Source organism: Odocoileus virginianus, chromosome 23 (assembly GCF_023699985.2).
Source record: "Odocoileus virginianus isolate 20LAN1187 ecotype Illinois chromosome 23, Ovbor_1.2, whole genome shotgun sequence".
Classification (NCBI taxonomy): Eukaryota; Metazoa; Chordata; class Mammalia; order Artiodactyla; family Cervidae; genus Odocoileus; species Odocoileus virginianus.
In genome coordinates, this window is record NC_069696.1 from 3803204 (window position 1) to 3827520 (window position 24317).

The 24317-nt window shown below is 45.8% G+C and overlaps 1 protein-coding gene across 1 annotated transcript; it reads right to left on the reverse strand.

Annotated features, from left to right (window-relative positions):
* Positions 1–106: 106 nt before the first annotated feature.
* TULP3 (TUB like protein 3) lies at positions 107–24313 on the reverse strand. The gene is made up of 11 exons (XM_070453175.1): positions 24207–24313; positions 15455–15506; positions 9923–10082; positions 8968–9141; positions 6240–6373; positions 5739–5933; positions 3396–3508; positions 3074–3188; positions 1621–1719; positions 983–1154; positions 107–440 (listed from the first exon to the last, which is right to left on the reverse strand). The coding sequence occupies exons 1-11, from the start codon at positions 24245–24247 to the stop codon at positions 307–309; spliced, it is 1389 nt and encodes a 462-aa protein (XP_070309276.1). The 5' UTR covers positions 24248–24313; the 3' UTR covers positions 107–306.
* Positions 24314–24317: the final 4 nt, after the last annotated feature.

The window sequence follows — 24317 nt, forward strand, 5'->3', positions numbered from 1 at the left end:
TGAGAAGGTCTGCAGGAAAGGAGAGTTAAGCTGATTCTGGATGCAAATTTCCAAGAACGAGACTCTGATGGCTGGGCGATAATGTCAGATCACCTCTGTGCTCTCACCCAAGCTAAGCCGTGATCCCTGAACAGGGCTGTGCGACCAGGGGGTGGGGTGTACAAACATACATGTGGGCGCACATGTATGTGAATCCACACACATCTACAGACACACTTCCAGGGACCGCTCCACAGGGGCAGCCTGTTGCTCCGGGTGTCCTGGGGCGGGAGCAGGGTGGCAGCACTCTGCTCCGGCCACTCGGTCTCACTCACAGGCCAGCTTGCTGTCGAAGCTGGAGAGCCCGATGGCAAAGGCCTGGAGTGCACAGAGCGGGTAGTTGTAATCCAGCGTGAACACGTCGTCAGCCACGCGTCCAAACTGCATGACTATGTAGTCAGCTGGAAGCAGAGGGCAGGCACGTCAGTGGGGGAAGTGCTTCTACCCGGAAGGGCCCACTTTAGATACAGAGACAAACCCTCCACACAGGCCAGTGATCCCAGCTCTCCAAAATGGGAATCCCTCAGAAGGATGGAAAGAGGCGTGACCAAGAGTGCCCACTCCCCGCCACCCCAGGCTCTATTATGACCCACTCTGCTCCAGGGAAGGAGGCTGCCCAGGGCAGGCCTAGAGGAGGGGACGGCCAAGAGGAGCCTGCCGAGCGCAGCACGAGCTCTGCGGGCCCGACTGGACTCGCCAGAAGCGTCGCTGAGAGGCAGGGTCTGTGCCCCTGCTTCGTACGCTGCCTCCCCCGGGACGTCTCCGTCTCACGTCTGCCCTCCACACAGTGACTCAGAGGTCTGACTGTACAGTGCAGCTCTGTGCTTCCAAACGAACCATTTCTCTTTCTTAAACCACTCTCTCCTGAGTGTAACTTCCTACCAAACAAGGGAAGTGCTCATTTCCGAATCTCGCCAGAACACCCTTCTCCCTGGGGGCTTACGGTCATTGTCGTGGACGATCTGGAAGTTCTTCACAGACGCCTGAGTGACCCGGCCGTGGAAGTTCAGGACGTAGGACTGAGTGTCATCGTTCCAGACCGGAGACTTGTTGTGCAGCTCGATCAAGTTCTCCATGGCTTTGTTCTGCCATTTTGAAAGCAAGCTCTCGTGGTCCTGCAGGCAAAGGGTCTGTGCTGAGAGCCAGAGGAGATCACCCCTCCTCCACCCTGTGCAGGGGCGGGCAGAGGAGCGGCCTATTTTCTCCATTTCAGAAAATAAAACAGAACGTCAAGGATTAAGCCAGGTTTTCTGGATTCTTAGAGAATCACTAGCAGTTGAAAGTAAGTGGCTACAATCAACTGCACAAGCAAGTGCAGGTGCCCGGGGGTCTGGAGCGATGGCACGGCTCTGAAGGAGAGGGCCGGTCACCACACTGGGCTCTAGTGGAAGCAGGAGTCTCTTCTACTGATCTTATCTGCATCATGGTCTTATTTTTAGGGTCCTTTGCTGATTACATATGAATACCTATAGCTGATTCAAGCTGATACATGGCAGAAACCAACACAATATTGTAAAGTGATCATCCTTCAATTAAAAATAAAGGCTTTTTAAAATTAAAAATGAATACACTCTAACTTACATTTCGTGGCTGAAAAGGGATCCGTTCATGATTCATATTCATCCCAGGGATGATCACAGACATTTTCCTCGGGCCTTTAAATCCAAGTACGTTTGTCTCCTAGAAGAGAGGGAAATAAACAGGAACTTGAAACAGAAAAGAAAAGCGACGACATTCTTAGCACAAGACTCTGCTGGGCACGCGAAACATCCACAATGTGGAGAGCATAAAAACCATTCAATTACGTCACTGTAGTTAAACCAAGAGAGACAGGGAATTAAGACCAGGAAAATAATACTATTTCTTTTTTTTTAACCTACTTTGAACATTTGAATCTAAAGCAGATTCTATTATCTAGAAACCTTACTCTTCCTCTTTAGCCTGAAGTGAAATTTAGGACAATTTTGAGCAAACTGCCTAGTTTAATCATCATCAATAAATATCTACTTCCCAACTAAGGACATGGCACTATCTGATATACAGGGAGAATTACAGTTTAACTAAAGCCTGTACTTGGAAGTGAAAAATTAAAATGCCTGTCAAGCCAGGCAGGTTATACATGAATAAGTACATTAAATATGTGGATGTGTGTATATTTACATACATATACAGGTGCATATTAAAGTCATGCATAGTTAAAATATTTCGTTGATTCTGAAGCTAAGAGAAAACATACCATAGGTTATAAAGGGTTAAGTCAAATGATTCTCAGTCACACAGTTAAAAATCTCATGGGAATCAAGTGATGAGATTAATTCCAACTGAAGAGAAGCTGAGACTCTAGGATCAAAGCAACAACTGAGTCAGGTTAATTCCTTCTCGCTTCTCTGACTGCATGCTCTCTACACGGCGGGTCCGGGTTTGCGTGGAAAGAGCAGTGAGCAGGAGTTTACAAAGTGGTCAGAGAAGGGTCAGAAGCATGACGAGGGGAGCTCACGGGGTGCAAGAGGAATCGAGGGGAGCGTCAAGCACGTCCCATGTGGGGAGAGGCCCCTCTGCAGACCCTGGTGGGCAGGCAGGAGGGGGCAGTGGGGGGGGGAGGTCAGAGACAACAGGAGGGCTGCTGCAGCTACAGGGGCAGGGAGCGTGCTGCCGGGGGAGCCGGAGGGTGAGGTGGGAGGTCCGGCTGAACTCTGGACTCGGGGGGCAGCCTGACAGGCTGTGGAGCAGAAGGACGCCGTCCGCTGGAGCGGGGTCGCCTGGCAGCAGCCTGGAGAAGACGGAAGCAGGGACTGGTTTCCCAGTCACTGTCCCCTCTAGCCAGTGTTCCAGCGGCAACACAATGAGCGTTCACACCACCACGGCATGGGGAAGGGACAAGGGCAGAGGAGGCAGGGCCTGCCAGAACAGTAAACACACTAAACTTGGCAGATCACAGGCAAACCTGAGCGTACTAGGAAACAAGCGTGGGGGGCAGGAGGGGTGCAGACTGTGAGCTCGGGGCTGCTCAGGAGGCCGGGGAGATAGCACTCACATAGCACACAGCGGCCAGCTCCTGCCGCGTGTAGGCCTTTTCCACCAGGCCCTGGGCCTTGGTCGGGCTCACGCCGTGGTCATACACGGTGAACTTAGTCCCCATGAGGTTGGACCTAGAATCAAGAGGAAAAATCACCACAGAGCTCTGTAATTTTCTCATTTTCCATCCTTAAAACAAGGAGAGGCCTTGGGCTTTCTATTAACTTATTTGTCTTTAGATGACATCAACCCAGCTCACTGTTAAACCAGTGTGGACTTGCTTTGAGACTACAGGAATCAAGCTCTCCCATGAAGAGGACATGACATGAGGTTGCCCCCACCTGAGCTTGCCAATGTAGCTCTCCCCGTCTCGGGACAGGTCTGTGGGGTCCGTGGAGATGAGGTAGTTGGAGGTCTTGCTCTTTTTCCGCTTCCTACCTGCAAGAAGAAATATCTAGAAAAGGAAAAAACGTTTCAGTAAAAAATGCACTCAAGAGCTGCCATGTGTGTCCTGCCCATTCAGTGAGCAAATAGCCAGCAGCTGCCTGTCCGATACCAAGCAGTCCACCTCCGGGTCTTTTCTACTTTTAAACTGGTTTAATTCACTTTAACTTTTCTTGTAGAAAAGCCACGTGGTGGCCGCAGCTGGAGTGTGGGTCCTCTGCACAGAGACTCCAGTGTGGGTCATTACGGGACGCTCAGCGCATTCTCAGAGACGCTCTCCCCTCAGAGCCTGGGGTGAGGCAGCTCAAGTCTTGGCAAGATGATTTCGGCACAGCGCCGGGGTGGCATGCAGCCCAGCCACAGCACAGTGCTGTCCATGCTGGCCAGCTGGCAGCTTCTCAGGCACAGGAGCAGAGGCTATGCTAGGGTCCCGGGGCAGGGGTGAGAGGCACCAGCCCGGAGCCGAGCAGCCAGTCAGCCTGCAGGATGGTGTGGGGCCTGTTGACCCTGCTCCCAGCAGCCTCACCACACAAGGACTGTGGAGAACCTGGCCAGAACCATGGCCTCACGGATGGCAGCAGTGACCTCCCTGAAGCCCTGAATGCCCAGACCAGCCTCTGTGCACTAAAACTCCGGTGGTGATGATGCCTGGCCCCTGGTCCGCAGGCCAGCACATGTTAAACTCATGCATCATGTTCAAAACCTAGTCCTGGAGGGATACTCCCAGGCAGAAGTCAGTCATCTCGGGTTCCCAGATGGACAGGCATGAGAGACAGGTCTCCTGTAGAGCCTGGACGAGGCACCCAGCTGGGTGAGGGGCACCCGCTCCCTGTCCCTGACCTTGCCGCCCTGTGCTCAGTGGCTGTGGGCACCCAGGTGCCACAGTGGAAGCCACTGCGGCCTCCTCTCCTAGGGCCCCTGGGGCCTCCAGGCCTTTCACAGCACCAGCACACCCGCTGTTTGGGCTTTGCCTCTTAGAATTCACTACCAGGGTCTCCCAACTGCCTAATTTTTCTAAATTCACTAGCTTCATTCTCCACATCATTATTTGTAACTTCATCCCCAAAACCTCCACTGACATTTTATTTATTTTTATTTTTTTGCCCGCACCAGGTCTTAGTTGCGTCATGTGGGATCTAGTTCCCCACCCAGGGATCAAGCCCAGGGCCCCCTACATTAGGAGAGTGGAATCTTAGCCACTGGACTACCAGGGAAGCCCCACTCCACTGACATTTTAAACAAGCTTCATGCAGTTTCACAAGAAGGCTGCCTCCGCCCTGGAGAGGCAGGACCTTGGACACTGGGCCCCCCGCTCCCCACCGCACTGCCTTCCAGCCCACTGTGTGCGTGGCTGTTGAGCTCCTGTGGCTTCAGGGATGCGGGTACCGTGGTGCGGGCGTCCTTCCCAAACCCTGCTGGACCTGGAGAGTAACAGGGCGGTGGGCAAGGGCAGTACCTGGGGGTGGGGGGGCACTATGGAGTCAAACCGGTTCAGACTGGCTCTGCCACTTGTTGGTGTGATACGGGTGCTCCCCAAGCCCCAGCTACCTCGCCCACACAGGGGGGACTAGGACTCCTGTCTTACACGCTGTCCTAAGGCTCCAGGTGATGACACACACCAAGCCGGAGCACACACCTGGCACGTAGCACACACACAGCGAACAGTGGGCGTCAATAGCACTGACACCGACTACCACCATCTTATTTCTAGGCTCTTAAAATCATCCACTTAGACCTGGTATCAACACAAAATAGGCTAGTCACTAGCAAATACTAACTGCCTCAAATTTAAGGGTAAATCAGAATTTCTAGGATGAAAAACAAGACATTTCACTACCATGTTTTTGTTTTTCCAATTCCTCCTATTCCCTAAAATGTACTTTCTTCTACACTGGCATGTTCTACCATGTAATAAGAATAAAAGTCTAAGAGCACGCTGGAAACCCCTGCATGCCAAAAGAGGGATGGAGGTAAAAACAATTACATCTAAATATCCTCCTCCATTTTATGACTCCTGGATAAAACTCTTTTTTTCTGGGGTGGGGGTGGATTTTGACTATTAGACTAGGACCTCTCTGAAGACAGTGAGAACACGGCACGGGAAACTCCTAAGTACAACCTCGTTCCTGCTGACTAGGTCTAAGGCTGGTGCCCCCACCACCCCTGATCTTAAGACCATTACCGCCCCCGTCTCTACAGCACGCTTTCCTCCATCTCAAGATAAGAACCACTTCGCCTACCTTGCGATTCTCATCCTTTTCCAAGTGCATGTAGTAGGTGGGGAAGAGCCCCCGGTCCATCCCTTTCTTGTCCCGGGTTATCCGACACTTCACTGTGACACCTCGCGGGGCAGGACTGTACGCGAAGCCTTCCAAGTCCTCTATTTCTCCCGGCTGAATGTCAGAGTGAGGGGCGGTCCCAGAGGCCCCTGTGCCCTGAGAGAGCAGCCACAGCTGGGTCAGGAAACCTCATGTTCTCTTTGAGAAACACTTAAAGGACAAATTAACTTACTGATTTACCCACATGACCACTGGGAGTAACGAAGAAGGGAAGTATGAAAATGGGATACAGCTTTACAAAAGCTGGCTGAAGACACAGGAAATACAGAGTCATGGGTTCTAAGTGTAATTCCAGCTTAAATCCTGGAAGCAGCCCTCATCCAGTGATGGCACTTAAACAGGAAGATGTGTCCAGGAAGCAGTGAAATCAGCCCCAGAGGAAGAAGGTTCAGGACTACATACCGGGGCTGGCTTCTGGCTGGATGCAGAACCGGGTCTCTCTGCCTCTGAACACGGCGACTGAGACCTTAGTTGGTTCCCTTCTCCTTCCTCCCCATCAGTCTCCTCCTCGTCAAAGTTCAAACTCCCTGAGATCCCTGGCAGAAAGGGAGAAACTGTTTTTAAAAAAGGCCAGAAAATCTTTGAGCCAAATATAATTTTAACTCCCTTGTTTAAAACATTCCAGCTGTTCTGACTTAACACACAGCTCTTTTATGCACATTCTGACAACTCTTTTATATTCTCACAATTCTTTCTTCATATTCTCACCTACTCCACCCTTCATTTTCCCTGCCCACTGCTGCCACCCTAATTTGAGCCTCTTTAAAATATTCTATGAGAGAAAATATCTGCAAATCATATATCTAATAAGGATTAATATCCAGAATATTTAACTCAACAGCAACAAAACAAACCCAATTCAAAAATGGGTCAAGGACTTGAACAGACATTTCTCCAAAGCTACATAAGTGTCCAATAAGCATGAGAAGATCCTCAACATCACTAGTCATTAGGGAAATGCAAATTAAAATCACAATGAGATACCACTTGACAAGCACTGGGATGACTACTATAAAAAAAAAACACCAGGCTTCCCTGGTGGCTTAGTGGTAAAGAATTCTCTTGCCAATGCAGGAGACACTGGTTCTATTCCTGATCCAGGAAGATCCCACACGCCGCAGGGCAGCTAAACCCATGTGCCACAACTACTAAGCCAGTATCCTACAGCCCGGGAGCTGCAACTACTGAAGTCCGCACACCTAGAGCTGTGCCCTGCAGCGAGAAGCCGCTGCAATGAGAAGCCCGAGAACCGCAACTAGAGAGTAGCCCCCACCTGCTGCAACTAGAGAAAGCCCGGGCAGCAACAAAGACCCAATGGAGCCAAAAATAAATTAAAAAATAATAAATTTAAAAACACAACAACAAAAACCCCAAAACAGAAAATAAGTGTTGGTGAGGATGTGGAGAAACTGGAACCCTAGTGCACTGCTGGTGGTGATGCAAAATTATGCAGCCACGGCAGAAAACAATATAGTGGTTCCTAAAATAGACATATAGAACTACCCTAGAATCCAACAATTCCACCTCTGGGTATATTCCCAAAAAGAGAGCAAGCAGAGACACAGACAGACACTTGAACAACCAACGCGCAGAGCAGTGTTCTTCTCAATTTTCAAATGGTGAAAACAACCCAAACATCCACCAACTGATGAATAAACAAACCGTGGTACATACATAAATGGGATGTCATTCAGCCTTAAGAAGGAATGAAATCCTGACACATGCTACAACATGAATGAATCCTGTAGACATTATGCTAAGTGAAAATAAGTCAGATACAAAAGGCCAAAACACCTGTGATTCTATATATGTGAGCTGTGAGGAGAGGAGGAGCTGGGGAGGCAGTGTTCACCGGGGACAGAGGCTCAGTCTGTGAAGGTAACAAAGGCCTGGAGATGACAGTGGGGAGGCCCGGGAGCAGCATTTTTGCCCAAGACAAAGAAGCAGAGCTACGCTTGAAACCCAACCCTCTTTCTCTTTAGTCTCTGGGGTGAGGCTGCCCCTCATACAATAGCTGGCACAGCTCCCAAATCATAACTGACAAGGAGACTGAGCAACAGGCAGTCCTACCCATCTCGGAGAGGGACCACCATGAGCTCTTTTCACACAGTTCACAAATAAATGGTACCAAGTTTTTCTCAAGGACACCCAAGGATAAGACTAAAGCCAGGAAAACACATGTCCATATGAAAATATATGCATAACTATTTACAGCAGCGCTATTCCTAACAGCCAGAGTGGAACCACACCAACTGCCCATCAGCTGACAAGAAGAACAAAAGATGGCTTATGTGTACAATGGAACGTCACTCAACTATAGAGAGGAATGAAGCACTGACAGGCCGCAACGCGGATGAACTCTGAAAAACTGATGTTAAGTGACAGCCAGGCACAGAGGGCCCACACAGCATGTGGCTCCTGACATGAGAGCCCAGAATCAGCAGGTCCGCAGAGAGAAGGGAGACCGGTGGCCACCTACGGATGGGGTGCTGAGAATGCAGGAAATGAGGGGGGACAGCTAACAGGCACGAAGCCCTGTGGGGTCAGACAACAATCTAAAACTGAGAGTGCTGATGGCTGCAGGCTTCTGGGCAACACACTAAAGGGCCGATCAACTGCTGGCTTTAAGCGGGTGAACCGTGTGTTATGTGAATGACATCTCAATAAAACTACCATTTAAAAGATTCGTTGGTTTATGACAGATATTTGTTTCTTTTTTTTTCTTCCCTAAAATGTTAACTTTTGGGGGCGGGTAGCAAAAAGGCATAAAACTCTTGGGACCTCACTCTCCCATGGGTATCTTCACTTCTACTATGCTTTCTTCTATTAGAAGTACAGTTGACTTACAATGTTAGTCCTATGTTTCCAAACACCATTTTTATACTAAGAACTCAGTTTATGTGAACATGTACCTTAAGACAGAGATTAAGGATTTCTCCCAAACTTGTAAGACAAGTAAACGAACCTCCACTTGAGGAACCTTATCTTTCAAAATGACACTTCCTGAATCTTGGTCTAGAGAGCACCCTTCCCCTCCATTCCTCACAGCACAGAGTAACTCTTGTCCAGCCCACACCTGACGTCACTCCGGCTCAACCAGCTCACGGCCTCAAAGCGGGGACCCTCTCACCGTGCTGTCGGAGCACCTCCTGCAGATCCGGCTTGGGGGCGGGGTCCCGAGCGCTCTCCCCGTCTGGGCTCCCTTCAGTGTCCTCTGCGGCAGAAGAGCCTACCGTGAGATTAGGAAGTCTGGTGTCCACATCCTGAGCATCCGGCTTCAGGAAGGCAGCAGGACCATCGATGCCTAGGAGCCCAACGAAAAGAAAACAGAAGCCAGTATTATCCGCTCTGTGGACAGGGGGTTCTGGTGCGTGTGATCCGAATGAACACCCACCAAGCTGGTTCACTTCTCCAGCCTTGACCTCCACGAGAATATCTGTTACCAGAGGAAGCCACTCCATTATCTGTGTTCATTTTATCAAGCGGTCCCGACTAGAGGCTATAAAGTATTAATAAAATGCACCTGATGCTGTGCTCCAGAAACTTAAGAAAGAGACAGAAAGCAAAGCAGGTCTTCCGGACTTGAGACCTGGTCCAGGCAGGTGGCCAGGGGCTGGCTTCAGCCGTGTTTAACCCTGCTCTTCCTCCTCCCTGCCACTGTCGCTGCTGTTCCCTGAGTCCAGGTACTGGAGGAATGGTTGCCTCTACCTGCTCCTGGCTTTACGGTTCCCTCTGCGGGAGACAACCACCAAGCCTGCAAACTCCTCAAATAGGCTGTTCTGGGAGCTTCCCTGGTGGTCCAGCGGTTAAGACTCATCACTTCAATGGGGAACTAAGATCCCACACTCATTCATTTTGCAGCTAAAACAACTGTTCCAGGATGGCTGTGAACTTTCAGGCATCCTCCTCTGATAGGACCACTGCATTTATTTCAACTCAAAAGCCTAAACGTGATTATAAAGATTATGAAGGGACCTGGTAACAATGCCGACATCGTCCCTTTGGCCCTCCTGAGAAGGTGCTGCCTTCCCCCAGGTCTGTGAAAGCCGTGCAGCAGCAGGAGGGGACGCTGCCTGAGTACACACCCTGCAGGACGACACCGCCATGTGGGGCCTGAGGTTCCACCAGCAGAGTGAGCTCCTCGCAGCCCCTCGGCTTCGCCCGCCGCGGCCGGGCCTCCAGGTTTGGCTGCACCATGAGCGGCTCCAAGCGCTTTTTCCTCTGCTTCTTCTCCAGCAGCGCTCTCTAAGGAGAATCGTGAGAGGACAGCCAGATCACCCCCAGGTCTGGCTACTTCAGAATATACAGTCTTTCACAGATCCTTACAGAACCTCTGGTAAATTACATTTTCCCACTCAAGAAGTGGGAAAAACTGAGGCACAGAGAGGGGTAAGGATCCATTCACTTCATTTAATAAATATTTACTAAACACCTAAGAAAAGCCATCTAAAGTGATACAAATGCATTTCTAGCCAAGCAAAGACCATAATCCAAGTATATTAAAAAGATAGAGTAATTAACATATTATTATCAAATCACAATCACAAGTTTATATAAACACATGTGAGTGGGAGAAAAGATGAAGGAACATGGTAACAGTGATTTCTCTAGCAGGTAGAAAGTGGATAATTATTTTTCCTTTTCCTAGTTTTCTAAACTTTCCTACTTTTTTAACTGGAAGAAAAAAAGAAAACTTATTATCCTTTAGGAGTGGAGAAAAGGGGCCCCAACAACACTGTTGGTGGGAATGTAAACCGTTACAGCTGCTATGGAGAACAGTATGGAAGGTCCTTAAAAACACTAAAAACAGAACTACCATATGATCCAGCAATCCCACTCCTGGGCATACATCCAGAGAGTACATGCCCTTGAAAGGACACACGTACCCCAGTGTTCACTGCAGCATCCTTTACAATAGATAAGACATGGAAGCAACCTAAATGTCCATTGACAGAGGAATGGATAAAGAAGATGTGGTACATATATATATAATGGAATATTATTACTCAGCCATTGATAAGAAAGAAATAATGCCTTTTGAAGCAACATGGATGGACCTGGAGATTATCATACTGAATGAAGTAAGTCAGACAGAGAAAGACAAATATCTTGTGATATTGCTTATATGCAGAATCTAAAAAAAAATGATACAAATGAACTTATTTACAAAACAGAAAGACTCACAGATTTAGAGAACGAACTTATGGTTGCCAGGGTGAAGGGACAGTTAGGTAGTTTGGCATGGACATGTACATACTGCTATATTTAAAATAGATAACCAACAAGGACCTACTGTACCGCACAAGGAAATCTGCTCAATATTCTGTATAATCTAAATGGGAAAAGAATTTGAAAAAGAACAGATACATGTATACACCACTGAGGTGACTACCACCACCTTGAAGCACAGGGTGCCTGAAGACCACTGGGTCAAGCTCCATTCCGGGGGCACAGGAGAAGGCTGGATCCCTCCCATGTGTTGGCATGAGAGGCAGTGGACGTGGTGACAGGCCCCACATAGACACCACGGACACCAAGGGCCTGGGAGGGGCCCTGGAAGCCAGACAACCCCAGGAACGTCACCCTGGAGACAGCTGAACTAGGTTCCACCTTTGAAGTAATTTACTGCCCTCCAACTCCCCTCACACAGAACTATACAAAAGAGATCTTAATAACCCAGATAACCATGATGGTGTGATCACGCACCTAGAGTCAGACATCCTAGAGTAGGAAGTCAAGTGGGCCTTAGGAAGCATCACTACAAGCAAAGCTAGTGGAGGTGATGGAATTCCAGCTGAGCTACTTCAAATCCTAAAAGATAATGCTGTGAAAGTGCTGCACTCAATATGTCAGCAAATATGGAAAACTCAGCAGTGGCCACAGGATTGGAAAAGGTCAGTTTTCATTCCAATCCAAAAGAAAGTCAATGCCAAAGAATGTTCAAACTAGTGCACAACTGCACTCATGTTACACACTAGCAAAGTAATGCTCAAAATTATCCAAGCTAGGCTTCAACAGTACATGAACCTAGAACTTTCATATGTTCAAGCTGGATTTAGAAAAGGCAGAGGAACCAGAGATCAAATTGCCAACATCCACTGGAATGGGTGAATTTAACTCAGATGACGATTCTATCTACTACTGTGGGCAGGAATCTCTTAGAAGAAGTGGAGTAGCCATCACAGTCAACAAGAGAGTCTGAAATGCAGTACTTGGATGCAATCTCAAAAAGGACAGAATGATCTCTGTTCATTTCCAAGGCAAACCATTCAATATCACAGTAATCCCAAGACTATGCCCCAACCAGTAATGCTGAAGAAGCTGAAGTTGAATGGTTCTATGAAGACCTACAAGACCTTTTAGAACTAACACCCAAAAAAGATATCCTTTTCATTATAGGGGACTGGAATGCAAAAGTAGGAAGTCAAGAAACACCTGGAGGAACTGGCAAATTTGGCCTTGGAGTACAGAATGAAGCAGGGCAAAGGTTAATAGAGTTTTACCAAGAGAACGTACTGGTCATAGCAAACACCCTCTTCCAACAACATAAGAGAAGACTTTACACATGGACAACACCAGATGGCCAACATTGAAATCAGACTGATTATATTCTTTGCAGCCAAAGATGGAGAAGCTCTATACAGTCAGCAAAAACAAGACCAGGAGCTGACTGTGGCTCACATCACAAACTCCTTATTGCAAGATTCAGACTTAAATTGAAGAAAGTGGGGAAAATCACTAGACCATTCAGGTATAACCTAAATCAAATCCCTTACGATCATACAGTGGAAGTGACAAATAGATTTAAGGAACTAGATCTGATAGACAGAGTGCCTGATGAACTATGGACAGAGGTTCATAACATTATACAGGAGACAGGGATCAAGACCATCCCCAAGAAAAAGAATGAAAAAAAGCAAAATGGCTGTCTGACAAGGCGTTACAAATAGCTGTGAAAAAAAGAGAAGCCGAAAGCAAAGGAGAAAAGGAAAGATATACCCATGTGAATGCAGAGTTACAAAGAATAGCAAGAACAGATCAGTGATCAGTGCAAAGAAATAGAGGAAAATAATAGAACGGGAAAGACTAGAGATCTCTTCAAGAAAATCAGAGACACCAAGGGAACATTTCATGCAAAGATAGGCTCAATAAAAGACAGAAATGGTAGGGACCTGACAGAAGCAGAAGACATTAAGAAGAGGTGGCAGAATACACAGAAGAACTGTACAAAAAAGATCTTCATGACTCAGATAATCACGATGGTGTGATCACTCACCTAGAGCCAAACATCCTGGAATGTGAAGTCAAGTGGGCCTTAGGAAGCATCACTACAAACAAAGCTAGTGGAGGTGATGGAATTCCAGTTGAGCTATTTCAAATCCTAAAAGATGATGCTAAAAAAACAAAAATACTTAAAAAAATAAAATAAAAGATGATGCTGTGAAAGTGCTGCACTCAATATGCCAGCAAATTTGGAAAACTCAGCAGTGGCCACAGGACTGGAAAAGGTCAGTTTTCATTCCAACCACTAAGAAAGGCAATGCCAAAGAATGCTCCAACTACCGCACAATTGCACTCATCTCACATGCTAGTGAAGTAATGCTCACAATCCTCCAAGCCGGGCTCCGGCAGCACGTGCACCGGGAACTGCCAGGGGAAGCTCCCCAGGCAGAGGAACCGGAGGTGGAATCGCCGGCACCCACTGATCACCGGAAACGCGGGAGCGATCCCGAAAAGCATCTGCTTCTGCTTTACTGACTGTGCCAAGGCCTGTGACTGTGTGGATCACAACAAACTGTGGAAAATTCTGCAAGAGATGGGAATACCAGACCTCATGACCTGCCTCTTGAGAAATCTGTATGCAAGTCAGGAAGCAACAGTTAGAACTGGACATGGAACAACAGACTGGTTCCAAATCAGGAAAGGAGTCCGTTAAGGCTGTATATTGTCACCCTGCTTATTTAACTTATATGCAGAGTACATCATGCGAAATGCTGGGCTGGATGAAGCACAAGCTGGAATCAAGATTGTTGGGAGAAATACCAATAACCTCAGATATGCAGATGACACCACCCTTACGGCAGAAAGTGAAGAACTAAAGAGCCTCTTGATGAAAGTGAAAGAGGAGAGTGAAAAAGTTGGCCTAAAGTTCAACATTCAGCAAACTAGGATCACAGCATCCAGTTCCATCACTTCATGGCATATAGAAGGGGAAACAACAGAAACAGCAACAGACTTTACTTTATTCAGCTCCAAAATCACTGCAGTGACTGCAGCCATGAAATTAAAAGACGCTTGCTTCTTGGAAGAACAGTTATGACAAACCTAGACAGCATATTGAAAAGCAGAGACATTACTTTGCCAACAAAGGTCCATACAGTCAAAGCTATGGTTTTTCCAGCAGTCATGCATGGATGTGACAGTTCATAAAGAAGGCTGAAGAACTGATGCCTTTGAACTGTGGTGTTGGGGAAGACTCTCGAGAGTCCCTTGGTCTGCAAGGAGATCAAACCAGACCATCCTAAAGGAAATCAGACCTGAATAGTCATTGGAAGGACTGATGCTAAAGCTGAAACTCCAATACTTTGGCCACCTGAAGTGAAGAACTGACTCATTAGAAAAAACCCTGAAGCTGGGGAAGATTGAAGGCGGGAGGGGAAGAGGACGACAGAGGATGACATGGTTGGGTGGCATCACCGACTCGATGGACATGAGTTTGAGCAACCTCCAGGAGATAGTGAAGGAGAGGGAAGCCTGGTGTGCTGCAATCCATGGGGTGGCAAAGAGTCAGACATGCCTGAGCGACTTAACAAAAAGTCCCGTTACGAGGTCCAACAGCAACATAAAGGAGCAAGACAGAAGTTGGAGGTATTTTTAGTCACCTGTCACTCCAGACACTGATGGCTAATGATCCTACTTGGGCAGACTGGATGGACCTAAAGAATTTCCTGAATTAGAAAACACTCCTATGAAAGTAACACATGTTGGGTATAAGATTCTAGGCTGATTAATCAGGACTCTCACAGTGTGTGACAAGACAGAACTGCATTTATCTCTTCCATCATTCCAATGAAGGGCTACAATGGGCCTAGCCCTAGGCCAGGACCTTCTGATGGAAAGGTCATCATTAACAGACTTCTTGGCTCCTTTTCTCATAGAGCTTAGTCTAAAGGAGGAAATGAACATAAGTCAAATCACTGCAAATAATAACGCGTAACTGAAAAGTGGGACCAGTACTGTGAGAAAAAGTATTCTGTAGAAAATAGAGGCTTTTAAGTAGCACAGTACCATTTTCAGATTTGCATTTTAAGATAAAGAAAAAATCTTGCAGTTACATGAAATTACAGTGCAGAGAGGTATTTGGGCAGCAGTTTCGTATTACTACACAGAAATACAGCATTAACATTTTTCTAATTCTTATGACAGATGCCAAGGAGTCTTCAGTGACTATAAATCCAAGGCCAGTTTTAATGCTGATGTCCTCAAAGTGCTTTGGCCTTGCTGTAGCCAAAAGCTACAGCTCTATGACTAAGCTCTATGAGAAAAGGAGTTAGGCCCACCGGCTTCCTGGTTAGGATAAGCTGTCCACATCTTTCAGAAGAGGAGACTCTGCTCACCTGGTTATCCAGTTTCAGCTGCCTGAGCTTCATGGTCTCATCTTCAAAGGCTCTGTTAAAAAAAACATGAAAGCACTTAAAGAGAAAATCCTCTTAAAACCACATCAGTCTCGTCATTTCCATGTAGCTAGCTACTCCTGTGGGCCATTTGGAACCAGTTAAGTCTACCTTGGGGAAGCGCCGGTCCCCACAGGCTGCCCACACTGACTGCAGGAGGACCGGCTACCCTTCATGCCACACAGTCCAGGGGACCTGACAAGACTGGATACCCACAGGATGAGAAAAGGCAGAACACAGACCCCCGTGCACGCCAGGACTGTTTTTCCTCTTTAAAATCATGTGCTGAGTATTCATTATATTCCAGACAGTGTTAAGTACTTTAAATTTATTCTTTTATTTATTCCTCAAAACAGTCCTATGAATTAAGTACTACCATTTTTCACACTTTGAAAATAAAGGGAACAGACCTGGAGAGCCGCGCCTAGGCTTAAATAACAGAAACAGACACTAATCCTGTTCTCTTTCCAGAGTCTAAATTACATCTAAAAATCAAATATATTCTACTTCTGTTTTTCTTTTGTTTTTTTGTTTTTAATTTTTATTGGAATATAATTGATTTATAATGTTGTGCTAGTTTCAGGTATACAGCAAACTGATCAGTTAATACATACATTTTTTTTTAAAATTCTTTTCCCATATAGATCTACTTCTTTTTTGGAAATAGTTCTAAGAGATAGTTAGGTAGTATAAAGCATCTTACTAAAATCACTGACTTCAAGATCTAGCAAGTCATGTAACTTCCTTTTCAATAAAAGAGTAAAACACTATTCAGTCATTACAAGAGAGTACAAATGTGGATGGACAACATATAATACTATTAGGAGACAAATTTGTTTCACTGAAGGAAGTCAACAAAGTGGAATCAAATTACTGTCTCAATTAAAAAACCAAACCCTTCTGTCTGTCTTTAAATTCTTTCTGAAAATCTTTTCTATTTCTGACAATTTCCTAACTTAAGACTTTGTGACTCAGCATTCTTAGAAACGAAGTATAAAACAAGGGAGAAATGGTTCTCAATTATTTCTATTGTTAAGTTTTTACTAGGAGCTTCTTGCCAAAAAAAAAAAAAAAAAAAAACTATAAATACGAGGTCTTTATTTAAGAAGACATGTTCCACAGCTACAAAGGGAAGCAGGGCTTTCCTGCACTTTCGGTAAATACACAAAAGCATCTCTCTATGGTTGAACGGCTAACTAGGACATTCCCACACTGTGGAAGGGTTTATAAATTTTAATAATGCACAGCAACCTGGAATTTGTGCACCATCTTCAAGACTCCTCCTGCCCACTAACTGTAAGCAGATTTAATAACCCCTGAGATAGGAATCAGCACACAGAGGTGTGCTGATGCTCTGGCAGTCCCCTCTATTAATTCCTATGTAACCTTTACATCTTGGAGAAGGAAATGGCAGCCCACTCCAGTACTCTTGCCTGGAAAATCCCATGGATGGAGGAGCCTGGTAGGCTACGGTCCATGGGGTCACAAACAGTTAGACATGACTGAGCAACTTCTCTCTTTCTTCTTAACCTTTCCATCTGATATGAAGAGCCAACTCACTGGAAAAGTCCCTGATGCTGGGAAAGATTTTGGGCCGAAGAGGAGGACATCAGAGGACACGATGGCTGGATGGCATCATGGATGCAATGAACATGAACTTGGGCAAATTTCAGGAGATGGTGAGGGATCTGAGAGGCCTGATGTGCTGCAGTCCAAGAGGCTGCAAAGAATCAGACACTACGGGGAGACCGAGCAACAACCACCACCTTTACATTTAAGAATAACAACAACACTAAGTGTTAAATCATCTCATTTTTTCCCTAGCTTAAAAGAGACACAAATAAACAAAAATATGAGCTATGATACACTCTTCACCTTGACTTTGAGGGCCCCTATCTAGGTATGCTCCTAATTTCCTGTCTTTAATTCTCATTCACATATTTTTAAATCAAGATTTATGTATACAGTGCGAGAATATTATTAGTATTCAGTGAAAATTAGTATTCACTTGAAAAAGTCCTACATAAAACAAATAAGACAAAAAATAAACTCTCTTTTACAGACTAGTATTTTCAACATTTACTGCTATGAAGCTGCTTTTCCTCCACCTCACTGGTCCCTTTTCACTAAACCAGAATTGTGAGCATGGGGGAAAAACTCATTCTATCTCAGAACTTCTCTGGTTGTCCAGTGGTTAAGAATCTGCCTTGCAATGCAGGGGACACAGGTTTGATCCCTGATGGGGAACTAAGACCCCACATGCTTCAGAGCTATTGAGCCCATGCACCACAACTAGAGAGTCCTTGAACTGCAACAAAATATCCCGTGTGCCACAACCAAGACCAGACGCAGCCAAATAAAAACAAGTATTTTTAAATGCTCTAAAAATCATTTTATTCCCTATAAAATACTAAAACCTTTCCAATGATGCTAAATTCTGAAGCACAACTAAAATCCTCCAACATTTCTCTTACAGCCTCTAACAGTGAAGAAAACAGGTGTGTCTTTAGTGCCTTATCTCGACACCACTAAATCCTTTCATCAAGCCTGGGCAAGAAGGCCAATTTAAATAAACAGTGTGGTATATTCAAAGCATTCTGACCTGAACAGAAGAGGCACTAAAAAGATGCTATATAATTGTAACATTTAGATCCCTTCTGTACTTCAAAAGCTACACTTCCAAAAAGAAAGAACAAAAAAAATAAAAATTTTAAAAAATAATATAAATAAATAAATAAAAACAAAACAAAACAACAACAACAACAAAAGTTACACTTCCTCTGAGTTCTAGTTTTAAATTATAACTTAGCAGAAATAATCAAGATTTTTATACACTTATAATAAATCTAAACTAGGATTTTGGGTCAAACTGTATTATGATCTTACTAAACTTGCATTCTTTTCTTTAATATTCTCTTTTCTTCATTTCAAACCAAGTTGTTGAATAGCAAGCCTAAACAAGCCTAGTTAGCAAATCTACACAAAACAAAATGAAGTTCTACAGAACAGAGGGAGAATCATTAACTCAGAAGGAAAGTTAACGCCAGAGAACTGTTAACGCAGAGGGAGCTATCTGCTCAAGGCCAGAAAGTGGATGAGGGGACGAGCTAGAGTTCAGCCTCAGCCCCACAGCACCTGCTTCAGCGTGCAGACAGCACCTTCCCCACAAATATTCAAATGGTCAGCAGAGAATCTGGGATTTCATTATTATGGCATTTCAACAAGTCTGCCAAGAATCTTTTCAGTCGAAATGTCAGTTCATGGGTATTTTTAGGCAGCAGAATTTCTAAGCCAGTGAATGGATTTTGAAGATGCCCATGGGAGCAGTTGATCACAGGTTATAAATACTATTGGAAAAGGGTCATCAGATTTCATTGTGTCTGAACTGATCACGGTGTCAAGTACTTGGGTCAACAGCTATTAATAAAGTATTTTTCTCTAAGTCAACTGACAAGGAGAGTCACCTTGTCCAAATCCCAAATGTCAATACTGGAGGCTGTATTTTCACACGCAGTGAGACCCAAGAGTACATCTGGCTGGAACAAAACATTGCTTCTGGGAGAAGGCACATAAAGATTAAATTAGAACAGCCAGAAAAGACTCCACAGAAACCTACCCTTCCTCATGCAAGAGAACTGTTAATATTCTGGGCTCAGCAGTCTGTTACTTGAGTGACTGCCACAATCTGGGGCTAACTTAATTGAAGCGAGGGAACGAAAGCCCATTTCCTAAGAGGCCCATTTAGAAGAGACAATCAGAAAGAAGGGAGAACTGCCCGGGGAGAGAGAGGCAGTGAGAAGGGAAACTTGGCAGCTGATGAGATGATTCATTTGGCCCCAGAGAACACACTGAGGAAAACTGCTTCAGATGAAGAAGCCCTCTCTCTCATTCTGCATGTCCCACACAACAAAGGCTTTAAAAAGCATTCTTTTTCGTGAGCCCAACAGAAAGGTTATTTAAAACGCATGACTTGGTGTAGAAGTTAAACTATCCGTTTATTCCTCACAGATTTTAAAAAGGACACAACGGAGAATCCAGATTCACTCCACCTCCTGCTGGGTCATCCTTTCCTGGGAGTTTCAGTTTCTCTCTGGTAATGTCATTTCCCTTCTCTCTCCAGTAAGATCAAAGTACATTCTTCTGGATGCCCCTGGTGGTCCAGCGGATAAGAATCCACCTGTCAGTGCAGGGGACAAAGATTCAATCCCCGGCCTGGGAAGATTCCACGCGGGGCAACTACTGAGCTGCACTCTGGAGCCCACGCTCCACAATGAGAAGCCATGGCAATGGCAAACACGCACCGCAACTGGAGAGAAGCCCCCGCTAGCCGCAACTAGAGAAAGGCCCTAAGCAGCCAGGAAGACGCAGCACCGCCAAAAATGAAAGTGGCAAAGAGAAAGTACATTATTTTGCCTTAAGACACCAAGTAAATATTTCCACTCCCATTCCAATGGATGAAATTAGTACTCATTAGTACTTTACTAAGATGTCTGATTTCTTCAACTGCTTGCTCTAAAAATAATCAGAATATAATCAGTAGCAGCTGTTACCGGTTATATGCAAAAATGGCATCCAGAAATATCTGGAATGGATATCTTAATAGTAAGTGAGAAAAAGAAGAGAGGAGATTCGAAGTCAAAAGCCCAGTTTTACCTCTAGATTTCACTTCTGACTACCTCATTTACCTGTCAAGCATCTTGGCTGTATCACACCTTTTCTGAGCCTTAATCTCCCCACCTATAAAATGAAGACAGTGTCAGAAGCCCTGATTTCTGCAGAGCTGTGAAGCTCAGAAGACATCACTTTTGTGAAAGCTCTCTGAACTCTGCAAAGATACGCAAATGTAAGCCATCATCATGGATCCCTTTATCTCCACGGATCTTCCCTCTCTGAAAGCACATCTGACCAGCCTTCCTCAGTCAAAACATCTCCCTCTGGCTTATGTGGTGTATCAAATTGTCGTAACAAAAATACACTGAATTTCAATAGGAAAACAAATCAATCCTCTATAAACCTGCCTCATTCCAAAACCGAAAATCAGAGGCAAACTACAAATTTATTGACTTTTCTTCCAGCAAATCTAAGAAGCAATGATTTATTTTTCAAGAAGCTTGTCTGAAAAATAATCTTCTTCCTACAAGCCTTATTTTCTATACATTAATTATCACAGGGAAAAAAAAGCTTGAAGCAACTAACTATAGCTCATATTCTAAAAAATATATCTTGCCCATGCTGAAAGTAGGTGTCAGTGTTTAGACTATCGTATTCTACTCTAAAACTAAAATCATCACATTTTAAGAACAGTAAATGAGGGACTTCCTTGGTGGTCCAGTGGTTAAGACTGTGCTTCCAATGAAGGGAGCATGGGTTCAATCACTGGTCAGGGAACTAGAATCCCATATTCTGCATGGTTCAACCAAAAATTAAAAAAAAAGAAAATTTAAGTAGCAGAAAAAAAAATCTAAACTTTTTAAAAGTAACACAAACAAAAAAATCCAACATGCCATAAATTCAAGACGATATTTTTCAATGTATGGGTCACAGAATGATCCCTGGATATTTGTTAAGAGCTAACATTCCTGTGCCTCAGCCGAGTTCTATCAAATCAGAATCACAGAAATCAGCACTGTGACAAGCAACCTGAAAATTCTGACATACTCACTTGTTTACAAAAATAAATACATAAATTAAGAATAGGAATGGAAAAAATGAGATTATTTAATATACAGAAAATCTTTAGAGGATCCCCCTAAAAAACCTACCAATGAGCAAACTGAGTGACGTCAGAGACGATGAGAAGACATACTTTTCAACGAATGTAGTTTTGTACCTTTTGAAATTTGTTATTGAAATATATTATTTTATTAATTCAGTATAAATCATTAAGGGAAATCCAAAGAAACCCTGTGATTCCAGAGGAGAAAACTGAAGCCAGAGAAGTAGCTGAGGGGCAGGAAGGAAGCTGGGACTAGAGCTCAGGAACCCAGCGGGCGCCTCCAGCGCCTGCCCCACCTCCGTGCCTGGTGGAAAAGCAGAAAGGACCACCTGATCAACACCAGGGCACTACTCTCATCACCTTCAGAACAGGGGTCTCCCAGAGGTCTGGGTGACCCCTATGATACAATCCCTTTATTCCAGAGATCATTCCTGCTAACCAGGAGTGCCGTCACAGCAGTTCTAAGGCAAAGGGTCAGCGATGACAATCCTCATTATCAAGACTCATGACAAGTACTAAGAGTTAATAAAGACAGCACATCTACCAGCACGTGGACAAGGCGTCTCTTCTCAAGCATCAATGGAGTCAAGCTCTAACCAGGCCAGGACAATGCTGTAGGCCTTACTAACCACAAGAATGTCTGGCGAGGCAGCACAGACTTAATACAAAGAGCATCTTCCTAAGGAACTGGCTCAGAGGAAATAAAGGAAAGCAGACCACAGGAAGTCTCAGTTTGAAAGAAGCCTTAGCAATTTCACTGTTAACTGTACTCAACATACCTAAGGGAAATATCAAGGCCCCTTCCAGGCCTCAGACCCAGGTTCAATCCCTGGGTGAAGGAGATCCCCTGGAGAAGGGAATGGCAACCCACTCCAGTATTCTTGCCTGGGAAATCCCGTAGACAGAGAAGCCTGGTGGGCTACAGTCCATGAGGTCGGAGAGAGTTGGACGTCACTGAGAAACACACCCACACACCCCCAGTCCTCAAATCCTCTAACACGGAGAAGGAAGGCAGCTTCCACTCTTCCTCTGAGCAACTCAAGCATGCTTTCCCTCTTGGTAAGAAGAGATGTTAACTTTTTCTATCAATGGGCACAAAGGCAGGGGAAACAGCACAGTTTCCACAGGAAAGAATAAGAGAAGCTGGAAATGAAAACTATTCCAAAGAATGTCTGAGTCTCCCTGCTTGGAAAGGAAATGTGTTACAGGGGTTATTCTTGCTTTCCTAAGGTCTCTATGAAGTCTTCATATTTGGAGAAATACATGCATGATGGATGTCAGTAGGCTTTTACTATAGCTCCTGATAATGTCCAGATATACTGTAGTCTTGTATTAGTTAATCTAAGCATATTCAAGCACTGGGTAAGTCTGTTTACCAACAATTAGCTCATCTGATGAAACATCTGAAAAAGAGAGAACGCGAAAGAGGATAACAAGCCTGGTCAAGACATAACCTCCAGCCACCACTACTGGTGGTATTTCTGAAGAAAAATCATGGCCTATGGACAAACCATAGACTAGGACTTCCTTAATCAGCTCTGGGTCACCAGGTCACATCTCACGGAGCAGCCTCTCCCACCACATCTTCAATCCTGTATCAGGAACACAAAGCCAGAGAGGCTCAGGTTCCAGCACTGGCCAACCAGAGCTGTCATCTCCAGGAGAATCTACAAGACAAACGCCTAGCTCAGCCAAGGAGCTGAGAGTGTGCTGTTTCAAATTCCATCTCCAGTTTCCACTAAATACTTCACATACAGGAAAAATGTTCAGTGTATTTGCTCATAATTTTTCTACTTTGTTGAAAATAACTCTGGGGAAACGGTCTCATCACTGAAAAGAAGAAAAGAAAAGTCACAGGAAACTTTAAAAAGTCAGATGTTATCCTTCACACTGAAAAGTACTCATACCCAAAACTCTATCCATGTATCTCATCAAAAACATCCAAAACATACAACGTGAAGCCAAAAAAAGCAAGAGACTTTCATTCCACTCCCTCTCGGCAACAACTCAGTGAACCAATGACAGAACATACGGCAGGAGAAACATTTGGTGACTCACACATTCCTCTTTGAAGTCAATTTTCAGATTAAAGAGCTGGTTTCTCTGGGAAGACAAAGAGGGACAAACTTGACAGTTATCCCTTGAAACTTCAGGTCCAAAGAATTAAAAACCATTTTGCCTCTTGGTCTCTCAAAGTCAATTCCATTTCTTTTTTCCCAAAATCATGAGTCACACACACCAAACATTTGATAGCTGGGAAATTTACTGCCTTAAATCTATTCACTTAAGATTGACTGGATGGCCACGGCAGAGCGAGCACCACCCGAATTCATCGGATGATGCTTACTTGATCTCCCCCTCGAGCGTCCATATTTATACTTGTAAATGTCGGTTCTTCTTCCCTTGACTTAAGAAACCAAAAAACAGTGAACCAACTTCACAGAGCGCTGCTCTCACGTAAATAAAATCCGATGAAACAGAAAAAACGGGTCTTGTCGGCGCCAACGCCTCTCGGGAGACCAGCTTTCCAGTGGTTTCAGCTGCTGACCCAGGGCAGGGTCGGCTCGGCTCCGGACGTACGCCGGGCGGTACCGGGCAGCAGGCGGGAGCGGGCCCAGGCGAAGCCGTGATTCCACCCCGCCCCGCCCGCCCGCATCTACGCTTCGGGCCCCGACCGAACCGCCTTGCCCGGCCCGCGCTGACTGCCCGGGGAGCCCGCCCTGGGCCGGGATGCCGCCGCCCCTACAGCTGTTGGCCCCCGGAGCCACCCCGCACCCCCGGCCAAGGTCGAGCACCCCCTGACTGACGCGTTCTGACGAGGCCGGACCGACCCCGCGGGTCCCGGCGCGACTGGACACGAGCTGGCCCTCGGCGTGGGGACCCCGCGCCCCCCGGCCCACCCGCCCCGCACTCCCCTCGGCGCCCGGCCCAGACCTCCACAGCCCTCTCGGGTCTCCGCCCGCCGCCATCGCTCCTAACCTGTCCCCGCGGGGGCCCGGGCGGCGGAGCGACGACTCCATCCTGCCGCCCCGCTACCGCTGACCGCGTCCACACCCGCGGCAGCGCCTGGCCAGCCTGGCGCAGCCGCCC